We start from the raw sequence: 15523 nt of genomic DNA on the forward strand, positions 1-15523 counted from the left end.
TGTCCTCTGCCTCTGCCTCCCATTCATAGGACACTTTGCTTGAGAACATGGGACCAAGTGGCTATATATTGAACCATGTGAAGTTGTGAACTTAGATAAGCAATGCTGCCCCTTAAGTTGTATCACGTGGAGCTTGGATAACATGGAAGGGCTTGGAAAACACAGTCGTGGGGTTCCAAGCCAGGGCTTTTGAGTCTACAGATTTGGAATAAGACCTGATGTTTGGTGGTTTTTGAACAGGACCCCAGGGGGTTCTGAGGTAGAGATGGAGGTGTCATCCTTTAAGAACGTCCTAGCCCTCATGCCTCTCAGTTCAATCCCAAACACGGAGACAGAATGAAAACTGAGTAACGTGTGTCTTTAATCAAGAAGCTTGCAAATCTTTATGAACTTCCAGGGCTTGATGCCGAGGAGCTCTGTGCTCCATAGCACCTTGTCTGACATCTTTGGAATCCTCCTGTCTTCACATGATTTTGTGATAAGTCCATAACAATTGAATTTTGATAGCACTTATATAACTCACTTCAGAGATATTCCTTATCTTTGTTGACTGTTTCAATCCACGCACATGGCCCAGGCTCCGTGTGCCTAAGTGTTCTTGGCGTTCTGTTACACATTGCTTATTTTCTGCAGAGACTGCATAGATGTTTTTGTTACGTCCCTGTCTAGTATAACTGTCACTCCAGTATGTCTTCTTTTGAAAACCGATGTTTTGTTGTTAGAAAAATGATTGATCTTTTTATGTAGTGAGCTTGTGTACTGCAGCCTTGCTGTCACAGTTCAGGGAAGGGGGAGTGTGTGTGTGTGTGTGTGTGTGTGTGTGTGTGTGCGTGCATGTGTGCGTGCGCGTGCATAATCTCTATTTTCACATGGCATCACCGTCTCTATTAGAATCCAAATAAACAAATGTCTCTGAGATAGGTGAGTTTAGAGAAACCATACACCTAATATTTGTTGCACTCTTATGCACATTAATAATAATCATGCTACCTGAAAACAGCAACCATTCTATCTATTTCTAATCTGAATGCCTTTTTGTTGGTTTGGTGCTGTGGCTGACTTCTTACAGGGTTGCTGAATAATGTTGAAAGTAAACATTTTAGGAGGAAAACGTCTGTCTCTCGTCACAAAGCATGAGATGAGATATGAGTTTCTTTGGACATATTTATATTATTGATGGTGTTCCCCTCTGCTCCTACATAAATAAGGAAAGATGTAATAGCATCTCAAACCAGAAAATGAGGGGCACATGAAACACTCTCAAGAACAGAAACGTTTGGCCATAAGACAGAAAGTGATTTGAAACGATTTAATTCATATGATTATTCTCTAATGACAAAAATGAACGTAGGAAATATTTGAAATTCACACTGTGTATGAATACATTTCTAAGTAGTTAGAGGAGAAATAAATGACAAAGGAAGCCAGGAAATGTTCCCACATTAAGGTTGGAACAGAAATTAACCAAGTAGAAAAATGTACAATTAATTAAAAAATGAATAGAACTAAAAGTTGGTTCCACGAAGTATTCATAAAATCATCAGCCATCAGTTAGAGACTGGGCAAAAGAAGAGTGAACGATGCTCCAATTATCAACCCCAAAATGAGCCAAACAGCATTGCTGCCTGAAATAGCAGAACCATAAGGACATAATGTCAAGTATTCTATGCCCCCAAGTTAGATAAATTAAACAAATTAGGTAAATTTATAGAAATATTTAAACCACTAAAGTTTGCACAAGGAGGAACAGAAAATCAGAATAGATTTCAATAAGGAAGACGTGTATTGCTAACAAACTTGCAGTAATGTAAAAGCAGCCCTGTAGGCAGCCACACTGTTGTGAGTTCACAGGGAGCTTCCCTGTCATATGAGGAAGACACAGTCTTGAAGCACCACGTGCCCTGGTCCTCAGGCTCTTACCTGACTACTGACATCACCAGTTAGCATACCAGTGTGGACAGAGGAACTCTCAAAGGCCACACTCCTGGATGAAGGGCTATAGGCCATTGATAACAGCTAGGCGGGAAGGAACTGGTCTTCCAGAGGGATAAACCCTTGTTTATACAATACCGAGTGGTGATCCATAAAATCGTACACACGGCACTAAATGGATTCATCAAATGTGTGTGTGTGTGTGTGTGTGTGTGTGTGTGTGTGTGTGTGTGTGTGTGTGTGTGTAGAGAGAGAGAGAGAGAGAGAGAGAGAGAGAGAGAGAGAGAGAGAATGAGAGAATGAGAATCTTGACCAGCTTTCCCTCCCATTCTTTTATTCTGACTGGGACCCAGGCCTCAGAATGGGACCACCCACATTCAGATATGTCATCTCCCCTCAGTTAATCCTCCCTGGTAATGCCCTCATGAACACCCGCACAGTTGTACCTCCTCATCTCCTAGGTGAATTTAAAAACTGGAGGTGAGAACAGCCAATATCCATCACAAAAGCAACTAGTAGGGACAAAGTCAAGGCTCTGTTGAGGGATCTGTATGTGTTGTGAGGAACAGAAACACCATCAAATCACTGGATCTGCAGATGGTTTCAGACCAGGAAAGTAGGGCAGCGGAAAAAAAGCCCAGACTGGCTTAAAATCATAGGTGTCAGGACAGTGGGGTGGAGGTTCTAACATGAAGCGGAAGTTTAGGCTCTTCCAAGATGAGCTAAGATGATGGGATGGGAAGCAAAGATATGAACACAGGGTAGAGGGGGGATTTCAGGTAAAATTCCAGCAGCTACACCAATCCCATGACTGGAACAGAAAGGAAGAAGAAATGAAGAAATAGATTAAACTATCACAGCAGGAGCAGGATAAAGGCTGTCTGGGAACCCGCAGGCTGATCTGGGAGGCTTCCTAAGCCTCCTGGGGGAATCTCCACCTTGCTCAGTGTGCTCAGGGAAGTTCCTGGAGTGCCTGAATGGGGAATTGCTCTGTTGGATTAAAGCCACATGAAATTGCCACTTCTATGTCAAAATCAGAGGAGCACAGGCAATTTCAAACCGCTCAACCCCATTTGTAGCCAACAGTACATTTTTCCACTCTTGCTAACACAGGGGATTCTATTTACAATGCCAGAACAGAACACATTATTTTTAACAAGAAGATGTCAAGAAAGCCTCAAATTACATTCAAAAATCAAAGTAGTGACATGTCAGAACCAAGTGAGGTCATTAGTTTGAAAAGTCACATTAAACACACATTGCTAAGGGGGTGCTGTGGGCCTGAGGTAGAGCTGATGGGAGCGCTGTCATGTCGCCACAACCCCCCAAACACCCTCAACTCCAGTGTTTTGTTCTGAGGGTGGAAATGGTTCAAACACTTCCATTTAAAACGTAGCCCTCTGGCCTTTTGTGTTTACATTGCCCTACTTTTGATATTATAACATAATTTCACTGCACCTTTAAAACTCGGACACTTGGATTGATAAGGAATAGACCAAATTTTTTCTATATAAAATGCGATAGGAAATCTGTTCTTGATCATTTTCGTTCATTTTTCAGTACTAGACTTGAACCCAGGGCCTCAATGAAGCTAGGTAAGCCCTCTACCTCAGCTTCATCCCCTGCTTTGCTTGTTGCCTTTGAGATAGGGTTTCACTTGGGCTGACCCTGACGGACGCTGCAGCCCATGCCAATCTTCAGTTTGTCATCCACCTACATTGGCCTCCCATTTTGGATTCAAAGCCTGTGCCACCAAGCTCGTCTTGGGATGGTGTCTTCACAGAGGATGGGTAGTTTTCACAGCAGGTCTTAAGTGTGACGCAGAGGTGTTAATATCCTGGGTGAGACGGCTTTTCCTCTCTTTTCTTTCTTGCCTCTGCTGTGCCAGCTGCGTGAAGGCTCAGAATCACTGTATAATATGTAATAGGACAACGTGTAAGCCTTGAGACTACTGAGACACAAGAAAATCTGCATTTGTAGACAAGCGGTAGGCAAAGGTCCCCAGCTAGCAGTAAGCAGTGGGAGCCACACACTTGCAGTCACTTTAGCCTCTTTATAAGATTTCTGGGCTCTTTATGAGGATTCCCCCAACCTCATGTTGTCTCCTTGACATACAGGAGACCAAACATGGCTGCCCAGCTCCATTTGACTTCCTGAGATAGGAGACGGGAGTCAGCTTCCTGTGAAGAAGTAACAGCAGCCATCACGTCTGAGTAGTTCGAGGACTTTGTGGCTCGAGTCAAATTTAAACAGTAAAAGTGTTTGCTATTGGGAAGGTTATTAAAAACGTTATTAAAGATGTCTGTGTATGGAGCACAATGCCGGCTTGATAAGCTCCTTCTATGGGTACAATGGGAGCTGACAGGGAGCCTGACATCCCATTATTGGATTTCTGTCGGAGACAAGACTATTTTTAGGTCCTTCCTTACAGGACTTTAGATAGCCAAGAGTCACTGGAGCCGAGGGTAATGGGTGAGGCCTCCTCTCTATCTGTACCGTTAGAGGTGGTGCTGGGTAAGGAGTGATCTAAGGCAATGGCCAGTTCTTTACACTTGCAGGCAACACACAGTAATGATACAGAGCCGAGTGAGTTTTGAAGACCCATGATTGTCCAGCTTCCTGACTGACATCCTCAGAGCCATCTCCAGGTACTCAGTGGCTTCTGTCTCAGGAAGAAAACAATGGAAAGACATGCAGCAAATGCCATGAATGCTACAGATGGCTGGCAGAAGTCTAAAGCTTCCAGGTTTCCTGCAGTGCCTTCCTGAACCTTTCACGCTTTCCCTTGTTACTAACAATGCTCTTTCTGTGGCATGGTCACTGGATCTCAGCCCCAGGCACGGGAGATGTAGGCTTGATGAGTCAGAGTATACAGGACAATTGGACTTATGTTTTATCCGATCTTTGCCCTGGAGACTCCTTTCTGGATACTTCCTAGGTTGTTATGTCTCTTGGTTGGCTGATCTTGGTCATAAGCAACACCAGGTTGGTAGTGGAGAGCATGTCACATGTCTTGGGAAATCTGATCTAGGACCTAGGACTTTCCAGCCTCTCTTGGGTTTTGTCTACTAGAAATGTGATGGTGGTAGTGGATATGTCCATAGCTGATGGTGCTGAGTGTGGAGGGATGGTCTGTGTCCATGAGTGTGCCTGAGATGCAGAGACAGACTGGGTCTGACAGATGCAGGGGAATGTCCATGTGCTACCACCATAGAACATCCAGCTTTAGACTTGAGTCTTAGAGGGCTTATTCAACTGTGACGTAGACTTACCAGCAGCTTAAGAAATGGGGGTTGCACAACAAGCCCCCATTCCATGTGCCAGGTACTAGCCTGGAAGACGGCAGTCACCTGCAGACAGGTCCCAGAACTAGTTGTGGGGGAGCAGGGGGAATGCTGCCAAGCAAGGCTTGTGCTCACTAATAGGTCACTCTGCCTCCCAGGCTGAGTGAGAAGGGGGAGATTAGAGAGGTAGCTCACACTGGTGCAAGTCTATGGCTTCTGATAAGGGGGAAGAAGCACGGGGTGGTGGGGTCTCATAGGCAGCAGCAGAACAGAATGCTCTGCATCTGACACACAACTTTCTTCCCCATCCTTCTCTCTCCACAGCTCTCAGTGCCATGGACCACATACCTGGCTGGTCTGCCTCACATCTCCAGTCACTTTAGGAGTTTGTAATCTGCTCCCTCCTGAGAGCGTATGATTCTTTGAAACCAGGCCAGGTACAAGGACCCAGTGTTGAATGCTACAGGTCCCTGTGCTCAGAGGGTCCACCATGTAGTTGGGAAAAAGACCAGGAGAATGGTCCCAAGACTGTAAGCAAAGGACCCTAGAGCCCTGGACATGACTGGGAGTTCTGCAGGTGGATTCTCACAGCTCAACCCTCAGCTCTGCCACTTTCTGGTTGTATCGTCTCAGGATTGCTTAGGCTCTTAGAGCTTTAAGATCCTATCAGGTTTTAAAACCAATGTAAGGAATGCAAGTCCTTTGGGCTCAATGGTTTCAGAGTCTTTAGTCCATTATGATTGGGAAGGCATGGTGGAGCCATGGCATGGCAGCCAGACCAGAGAGAGGAAGCCTGGAACTGGAGGAGGGGTTACCTTTGAAGGCCACCCTTCCCTTCAAAGCAGATGTTCTCTGTATCTCAAAGGTTTTGTGTCCTCCCTGGTTGGGGAACAAGTGTTCAGACACACAAGCCTGTGGAGGACATTGTACACTCAAACCACAGCAGTGCTTCACTATGAGCCTCACCTCATAGGCTGTTTAGAGGAACAAAGTGATTTCATAACATATCTGGGAAGGTGGATGGTGCCTCATCTGCATTATCATTATCATAGGACATAAAGTGGTCACACAACTCAGCCTCTGAGGGGCAGGGAGGGCGTCTTCCAGAGCAAGCATTAGTCCAAGCCTGTGACTCCCAGCCTCGGCCTCATGAGCGTGTTCAGAAATGGGGGAGGGGTGGGAATGGGGGACTTGGCTTACCCGTTCCATGACTTTCACCCATGCAAGGCTACATCTGCCAAATGGGACTGAATCATCCCAGTCAAACTCCACAGGTTAAAATAAAATCCTTCTTTAATTTGTTTTGCCGACCAATGTTAGTCACATAGTCATGTACAGTTTACCACACTAAAACCTCTGTGCAAGCCATTTCTATCTGGTTTCTGTGCCAAGAAAAATGCATGCTGTTCATTGTTCAAGACACTCAGAAGGGACAATTTCTGCTTCTAACACAGAAGTGACAGACATTTGAAATGATAGACGTGCATACTATGATTTGATCATTATACATTGTCAAAATATCATACTATAGCCTATGAGTTAAGTGATCTTGTATTTCAGTCAAAAAGTCCTGCGTTTCCTAAGCAGCTGTCTATTGCCTTGTCAACCATGAGTCAGGTTATGGTCGTGTTTCTCTTTCTGGGGAGGCTTCATGCATTTTAGGTCCATTTTAGGCAAGCAGAAAGGATCTTTAGGCATGAATTAGGGGGTGGTTTTCTCTACCTCTATTTTCTCGGATTGTTGCTTTTAAACTTTAACAATTATTTTAGAAGTATTTTGCCCGCATGCTTAACCATGTGCATGCAGTTTCTGCAGACACCAGAAGAGATCACCAGTTGCCCTGGAACTGAAGCTACAGACAGTTGTTAATGGCCATATGGTTGCTGGGAACTGAGCCCAGGACCTCTGGAGGAACAGCTGGTTCTCTTAACTGTTGAGCCACTTTCCAGCTCCCATTTTCTTAAGTTACTTGTTTGTTCTTTGTCATGAACTTTGGGTATAGATAGATAGATAGATAGATAGATAGATAGATAGATAGATAGATAGATAGATAGAGATATGTAGATATAGATATAGATAGTTTTGTTGTGTTGTAAATTTCAGAAATCATTTGCTCCTTTTAGGAACAAAATAGGAAATCAGTATATCTAAAAGTAATAATAATTAAATAGGAGGTATGACACTGGCTTAATTGGTAAAATCACTCATTGTGTAAACAGGAAAGCCTACATTCTATCCTCAGAAACGATGTAAAAAGCCAGATGTGATGATACATACTCATTTTCTCAGCACCAGGGAGTGAGGAGTGGTAATCCTCAGGACCTGCTGGATGTCAGTCTAGCCTAATCACTGAGCTTCAAGATAATAGGAAGCCTCTCAGAACCCAAGGTAGACAGTACCTGAGAGGCAACATCTAAGGGTAACCTCAAGTTTTCCTGTGTGTGTGCACACATGTGCACATGAACCTGCACACATGTATAGACACACACAGACACACACAATAACAAGCATTGTATTCTTCACACTGGCCCACTCAGCAACCAGGCTAGGGTCAATAATGTCCCCACACTTCCCAGCCATCTTTGTGCTTGGAGGAGGATCTAATTATCCAAACTTCTCCTCAGAAGGTCTGTGTCAGTGTGTGAGAGCACACTCTCTCCCATCATTTCCATGACAATGTGCAGCATTGTGGTGAGGGCATAATTGTTATTCTAGTGCAAGGAGGAGCAAGAAGGACAGAGCCACCGAATAGCACAAAAGCAAAGGGTGATGGGAAGGCACTCTCTGTTCTCAGCAATAACTTTGAGTCTCCTTGGGAAAGCAGGGTCTATGGCCTGGAGCGAAATACGGATCTGTAGCAAGGAACAGCCCAGCTTGAATTATTGCTTGAATGATGTTCTCTTTGCGTTTCGGTTGTCTCCTTCAGGATTCATCCCAGTATGCAAGCTTCTCTCTGAAACCTAACATCGCTTCCCCAAAGGATTCTGGCAGGATGTTTAATAAGATCCCTTTTGACAGCCATGCAGTGACCAGAGAGCATGGGATATGGGACACACTGGCTATAGATGTGATGTTCCATGGCCCATCATCTACCAGAATGCAAACTGAGCTTCCACAGAAGACATGTTACAGGGATCCTTTTAAGACCTTCCACACAGTAGCAGAGTCTCATGCACACGCGCACGCGTGCGCACACACACACACAGGCACATGCATACAATCAAATAGCTCATTTAGTTCTGCTTCGTGTGAGCGTGTCCCCAAAACTCTTGTGTTGGAGTTTTACTTCTCAGTCATATGTGAATGGCATTTACAAGCTCAGCCAGTGGGAAGTAATTAAAGGCTACACGAGGCTCTGGATACAGCCCTTGTGATGCCATCAGTGGCTTTATAAGAAGAGAGAGAGTGACAGCTATCAGATCAGATAGCTCTGCATTGGTATAGGGTGATCTGTCATGCCTGATGCTATGAGATCGCCCCTTGAAGTCCTTGTGCATTGTCACATATGTGCAGGTTCTTCTATCCTGGAGTTTAAAAATGAGTTCAAGTTTTCGTTTGCTTCAAAGACAAACAAATAGTAAAAAAATTAAAATTAAATTCCACACTAAGACCTAAAGTCTTAAAAATGCCAAGGTATTTCTGGCTCATGTTCTATATCCAGCTGGGCCTCGCTGAGCTGTTCTCATTTGTGGTTATCTAGAACATCCTCAGGGGCATGGTGGTTCATAAAGGGCTGGCCTTGGTGTTAGTCATCAGTGGGACTTGGCTGTAACCACTGGCTAGTGACTATTGGGTTAGGATCTGGGCAGATTCCAAGAGCCAGGAGAGTAAAAAATCGTCACTTACCCTAAGTGCCTGGACTTGGGTGTCATAGGACATCACCGTGCTCAAGGGTTCCGGGAATGATTTCCCTGCAGAGAGCAATAGCATGTGCAGAGGGTACGGGGGATTGCTGGGGAGAAGGATGTGTCTTCAGAACTATGGATTACAAATAGCTTGTAATAGCATGTATTAGTCAGCGTCCCATTGCTATGACAAAGTACCTGAGTTAATCAACCTTAAAGGAAGAAAGGTTTGTATTGGCTCAGACTTTCAGAGACTGTGATTTCAAGTTTGTTTTAATAACAGCATTCGTCCTTTAGGCCGTACTTCCTAAAGTCCCATCACCTTTCAATCATGCCACAGGCCTGTCACCAAGCTTCCAAAACACTGGGCTTCTGGGGATCCCCCCAGATACATGCTGTAACAACGTGGGATTAAAGCATGAGCTAAAACCATGAGCATCCAGCCAGTTAAGAGTCTGTTTGCCTGACAGTCTGGGAATTAATGTTGAGACTCAAACCTTCCTTATTGTAAGGAGTGACCCCACAGTACAGAGGCAGAATGAGACCGGAAAGCAGCCTGCCTCCACCCCCCCAACAGCATGGTGCTATTGACAGCAACAGCATCCCTCTGGGCTCCAATCTGCCTTGCTGTAAAATGGAGTGCTAGCCCCGAGGACACTAGAGATGTTTCCACCCCGTAACCTGTGTCCCTCTGTGTTCCTAGGTACTCCTTCCAGGATGAGGAAGACATGTTCATGGTGGTGGACCTGCTGCTGGGCGGGGACCTGCGCTACCACCTACAGCAGAACGTGCACTTCACAGAGGGAGCCGTGAAGCTCTACGTCTGTGAGCTGGCCCTGGCACTGGAGTACCTGCAGAGGTACCACATCATCCACAGGTAACACTGCTGGTAGGAGACAGGGACGGTGATAGGTGGCAGGTGTGGTGGGAGGTGGCAGAAAAGGATGTGTCCTGGTGTTGCTGAGAATCTACAGTGCTGAACAGCTTTGAGATTGTCTTTACATTCCCAGCAGAGGGCAGGCTACCATGTGGCCTGAATGGAGGTGGACCATGACCACTGCCTGTCCATTTTGTATTATTATTGGTAGAGTACAGGGCTAGCATTTGGTCTTAGCTCCTCTCTCCAAAGGTGTTTGGGGTGACCTCAAACAATGTGACTGAGCCTGGAGGGAGAGATTGTGACATCAGGGGTTGTCTGGGATACCATAGACTCTAGCTCTGAGTCTTTAAACCTCTCCTGTCCCATATTGACTCCTAGCAGGATGCATAAAAGAGGCACCTATCAGATATTCATGAACATCAAGCTAGGAGAGAACAGGTTACAGAAACATCATATCAGCAGGGGTGGAACATGGCCCTACTTGTGAACTGGGAGCGATGAGTCCACTCTTGTCCTTTGAAATTAGCGCCATGCTCAGTGATGTGCTTTGCACTGGCTTCCTCTGCTGGTCTTGGGCTGTAGGTAAATGGCATTTCTGCTCTATGGGGTACCTTAATCTTCAGGCCTGTGCCTAGCAGCACCACAGTAAGGAAGTGAGTTTCCTTGCGGGAGCAGCAGTTCCAGGAGGGGCTCAGGAAAGTAATGGAGTTCATGATATCATTTTATGGAGCAGAGGGAGGAATTAGAGGGGGGGGGCTTTACCTGTGGTCACCTGTGCACATACTATGTCCCTGTGATCCTCTTCTAACTTAGAAAGTTTTAGAAAAACTTGGGAAGGGCAAGGTCTTGGACTTCTTGGTCATGAAGGCAGATTAAACACACCTCCCACACCATTGCATCCACACACAGGAGCCCGACCCCTACCCTCACTCCCATACACTTTCCTACATTTTCTCCCTTTTAAAGTCCCAACTGAATGACAGGAAAGAATGTTGTTCTTTTTAAGTTCATAACAATGGAGAAAACTGAAGGAGACCATCACAAGACACTAGGGAGCCAGGAAAATGTGGAGTGGTGCAGAGGACATAGGACAGCACATACAAAATTTGAGGTGTATTTCTCAGGGAGTCAAAATCGTTATACACTACAGAATCCCCCAAAAGGCTCAGCCATCCCCAGAAATCCCTATGGATGGAAGGGTGTGGAGAAAAACAAATAAGCTAAAATGAGAGGCAGGGGTTGGTAACCTCCTGGAAGGACTGGGGTTATCTTGATGCCCCACAGTGTCTCCCACTCCAGGCCAGTCAGCAAACAGAAGAGAAGAGAAAATTGCATGAAAGACTGTGCTCATGCACACGGTCCTAGCCAGGTGCCATCCTCCCATACACAGGGCAGCAGGCTCACCTAGATGACTGACTAAATGCTGAGAAAATTCTGCGGGTCAGCCAGGTGCTGCTGGGCACTCAACCTCTAAGCAGGCAACCCCAGTGACGTCAGTGGAAATAGATTCAGCCAAGAGGAGAGATTGTGACATCAGAGGTTTCCTGGGATACCTTAGACTGTCTCTTAGGGTCCCCACCCAATTCCTTATTAGTTCTCAGCTGGTTCATAACAAGGAAGGACTATCAGATATTGGGGAAGTCTTCCCATGTTACAATCTGAACATCAAACAGGAGGCAAGCAAGATGGCTGACTAGATAAAGGTGCCCACAGCTATGCCTGACAATGAGCTGATTCTCAGGACCCACGTGGCATAAGAAGAAAACCAATTCCCACAGGTTGCGCACTCACACACACACTGAGAGAGAGAGAGAGAGAGAGAGAGAGGAGAGAGGGAGGGAGGGGAGAGAGAATAAATATAATTTAAAAGAAAATTAAGCAATGATCAAATAGGGGGAAAGTTAGGAATAAACAGTGAGTCCAAGAACATCAAAATAACTATTACCAATATCCTAGGTAATAGATTTTTTCCCATGTGTACTTTTTAAAATTCAGAGGTATTTAGTAGATTCTGGAATTGAGTTGGTGAGAAAATAAATTCACTTTTTAAAAGTCAGTGATAAAAGAGTACGGCAGTTATTCACTCTAGGGACAGCCTAGGATCCCCATTCACAGCCACTGTCGCTTACTGCATGCTCATTCTGCATTTGATCCCTCACCAGAATTACCTGAAACGTGAGCTAGCCAAACTATAGCACACCTTTGAGGGCTGGTAGGACAGCCCAGTGGGTAGGGTACCTGCTACAGGGCCTGATGACCTGAGTTCAATCACCAGGACCCCCTAGGGAAAAGGAGAGAATCAACTCTTGGAAGCTCTCTGACATACAGAGAGGGGGGGGGAGCACACACACCTGTGTATGCATGCATAGACATGTAAATAAATGTATTTTTAAAATGCCAGATTCTGTGGCAATTTTAATCCTGCAGAAGCAGGCAAATCTCTGAGTTCACGGCCAGCCTGGTTAACATGGTTAAGAAGTTCTTGGCCAGGCAATTCCACAAAGTGAGACACAGCCCCAATTATTAATGCTAATACCAGTAAAAATATTAATTCCAATAAATACTAATTAAAACCATTACTAGTAATAATTAAGACTAAACTAACATTACTTCATCAAGAAAACAGGCATGATGAGTGTGTCGGAAGGACTGAGAGGAAACTCCTCAGATGTTCATTTTCAGTAGTGGGAGGCAGCTGTCGCCTGAAGTGAGCAGGCTGGAGGCAGAGCTTGTATCCACAGCAAACAGCTCATTCTGCAGTTAGAGTCTGAGCTAGAGAAGGGTTAGGGGGTGGGGCAGTGGAAGGAACTGTTGCTGTGTTGTTACAAAGTCTGAGAAGCGTTTGTCTCCTTCAATGTTTTCAAGTGTATTTTGATACAGTAGCAAAACCGGAGTTGGGCGAAGGGTGAAGACATGCCGGGAGAGTTCTAAAAGGAGTTGGAGGAGAAGAGGAATAGCAGAGCTCTGGAGATTATCACTAGGAACTGAGGCTCAAGACTTTCACCATGGCTTTAGAATGTGGGGCCCTCTGGCTCTGGGGTCTGTGTTGGAGCACCCTACTTTTGGTAAAGGCTGCTGGGGTGAGCTTACCTCTGTTGGCTAGGCAGCCATCTCTGATTTATCTAAGAAGAGGATTTATTTGTTTTGTCTTTTGAGGCAGAATCTCTGTGTATAGTCCAAGCTAGCCTTTTACTCAGGATCCTCCTGCCTCAGACTCCTGAGTGCTGACACTGCAGGCTTACACCACCACCTCTGGCACACGGAAAGAACTCCTTCCTACAGGCAGTGTTCAGGAATTCTCAGAACCAATCCTTGTGCTCCTTGTGTAGAGAATAAATGATCTCTTTCCCAAACTGGCTCAGAGTCTCTGGACATTGCTTGACATATAGACCCTGGAGTCCCAGATTGGGACAGGGCCAGGTAAGACAGAGAATAGACCAGCCCTAGTGAACTACTTGAAGACCCCCCCCCCGACTATTCCCAAAGTGGGCAGCACCCACTACTTTGAGCACCCATAGAGGCTCTGCTCACACTTTACAGAACACTAGGGACAGAAGATAGACAAAATGTTAAGTTCCCAGGTGCAGGCAATCAGTGTCATCGCAGTACAGGTCACGGAGTACAGTAGGTATTTAATAAGTGTACACACTTTGAGTTAATGACCTAAGGAGACCTAAGGAACTGAAATAATTTGCTCAGCCAGGGGATTCTCTCCCTGGCATGCTCTTCAGTAAACCAATACTAGGATCACATCCAGTCACTCGGTCTGCATTGAACAACACTGTCTGTGTGCCAGATAGTGAGTTGGAAATGGATTCACTCATATGTCCACCACCTCCTCCTTCTATCCTGAGACATCCCTGAGTGCCCACTGAGGCTCAAGGTGGTCTCAGCTGGCTCCCAAGTGTTCTGTTGAAGCCAGCTCACAATCCCAAAGACTCCAGACAACAAGGGCAAGATCTGGGCCTGTGGATCAAGGACACTTGGGGGAAGGGAGGGTGCCTTCAGCATGCTTTACCTAGGTGGTGATGTTTGCTGGTGTAAAGCAGTCCAGAGAAATGTTCTCTGAAAACATTGAGTGTGTGTTTGCTGGCGGCGGCAGAAATCACGCAAACCTCTGCAAAGACATTTGGCCACACAAGAGTCAAGCACCTTTTACATATTCATAAGCTTTGATCACCTTTTACACACTCGTTATTGACCAGCAAATTTCACTTACCAGAATGGACTCTTAAGGCTGCAGCCCTGCTTGCTTCTAACATTTCAAGCCTAGGGCTATTTGTTACAGCACCACTTATAATAACCAATAATTTGGAAATAACCTGAGGGGAAACGTTGCCTAGTGCTGCGCACACCCTTTTAAGAGGCCGTGAGGCTAGGATGCTCCGGTGGGTGCTGCGAATTCTTTCTACACTACTCAGAGAAGATTATAGCATATAAACTGCACGACTATGTAAGGAGAAGCCTGCCTTTTAGCAGCAAGAGGCTGCTTCCTGGTGCGTCGGGGTTGGAGGGAGATTTTGTGTGGTTTCCCCGTTCTGCCTCTTTTATTTTGAATTTCACTTTAATGAGTTGCTGTCTCTCCAGTGGAGCGGAGTAAAATGAGTTTTCTTGCTACAGGAGAAGCCTAGTCTTTAGGCAGACGGCAGAGTTGTGCGAGACTGCCTTGGTTTAGACAGCTGTAAATGCTCCACCTCTCTGTGTCTCCATTTTGCTGTCTTTGAAATGGGCTCCTTAGAGGGCAGAATGCGATATTTAACTCAGGCTGCATGCTGCATTGTACTGTCCCGAGCTCCTCAATAAGGTCAGTGATAAATATAGGATAATCCTCCCATTAGTGGCTCCAGCTGTCAGGGAAACCGCATTGGGAGTGTACCTCACGCTGATCAGAATGGTGGTCACTAAGAAAACTAAAACAATCACTTGGCATAAAGCCAGGGTCAGGAAAGAAAGAGGGAGAAAGTGAGAAAACCTCAATACACTGTCAATGTAAATTAGACCAGACACTACGGATAACAGTGTGGAGGCGCCTCAAAGACTAAAATTAGATCTGCCATATGGCCCGGCTATACCACACCTGGGCACACCACAAAGGTACTTAAACTCCCATATTTATTGATACACTTTTCATGGTAGCCAAGAAATGAAGCCAGCCTAGAGTCCTATCGACTGAAGGCTGGGTAGAGAAAATGTGGTATATTATACACAATGGAATTTTACTCAGGTATAGAATAAAACTGTCATTCACAGGAAAATGATCCAACTGTAAATTATCATGCAGAGTGAATCAAGCCAGACTCGGGAAGACAAGTGCGATAGGTTCTGCGCAGATTTATACAGATACAAAACAGCATATATGTATGCGTAGCATGGACTATCAAGCAAAAGTATCTGGAAGAACAACAGGGACCAGAGAGAGGGAGAAGAGAAAAAGGAGGAGCAGGGATGGGAAGATGATATTATGCTTAAAAATATTCTTACAAAACCCACTGTGATGTGCTATGAATAATCTGTAGGAAACATATACAGTAATTAATCAATTTTATTAATCAATTACACAGTAATTAATGGACATTAGATAA

At 45.3% G+C, this 15523-nt stretch overlaps 1 protein-coding gene across 1 annotated transcript in view; it reads left to right on the forward strand.

Annotated features, from left to right (window-relative positions):
* Stk32b (serine/threonine kinase 32B) overlaps positions 1 to 15523 on the forward strand; it is a 256406-nt gene that overhangs the window by 149556 nt on the left and 91327 nt on the right. The window contains 1 exon segment of the mRNA NM_001107224.3: positions 9765 to 9938. Coding sequence (NP_001100694.1) covers positions 9765 to 9938 — 174 coding nt within the window.

Source organism: Rattus norvegicus, chromosome 14 (genome assembly GCF_021556685.1).
Source record: "Rattus norvegicus strain SHRSP/BbbUtx chromosome 14, alternate assembly SHRSP_T2T, whole genome shotgun sequence".
Taxonomy (NCBI): domain Eukaryota; kingdom Metazoa; phylum Chordata; class Mammalia; order Rodentia; family Muridae; genus Rattus; species Rattus norvegicus.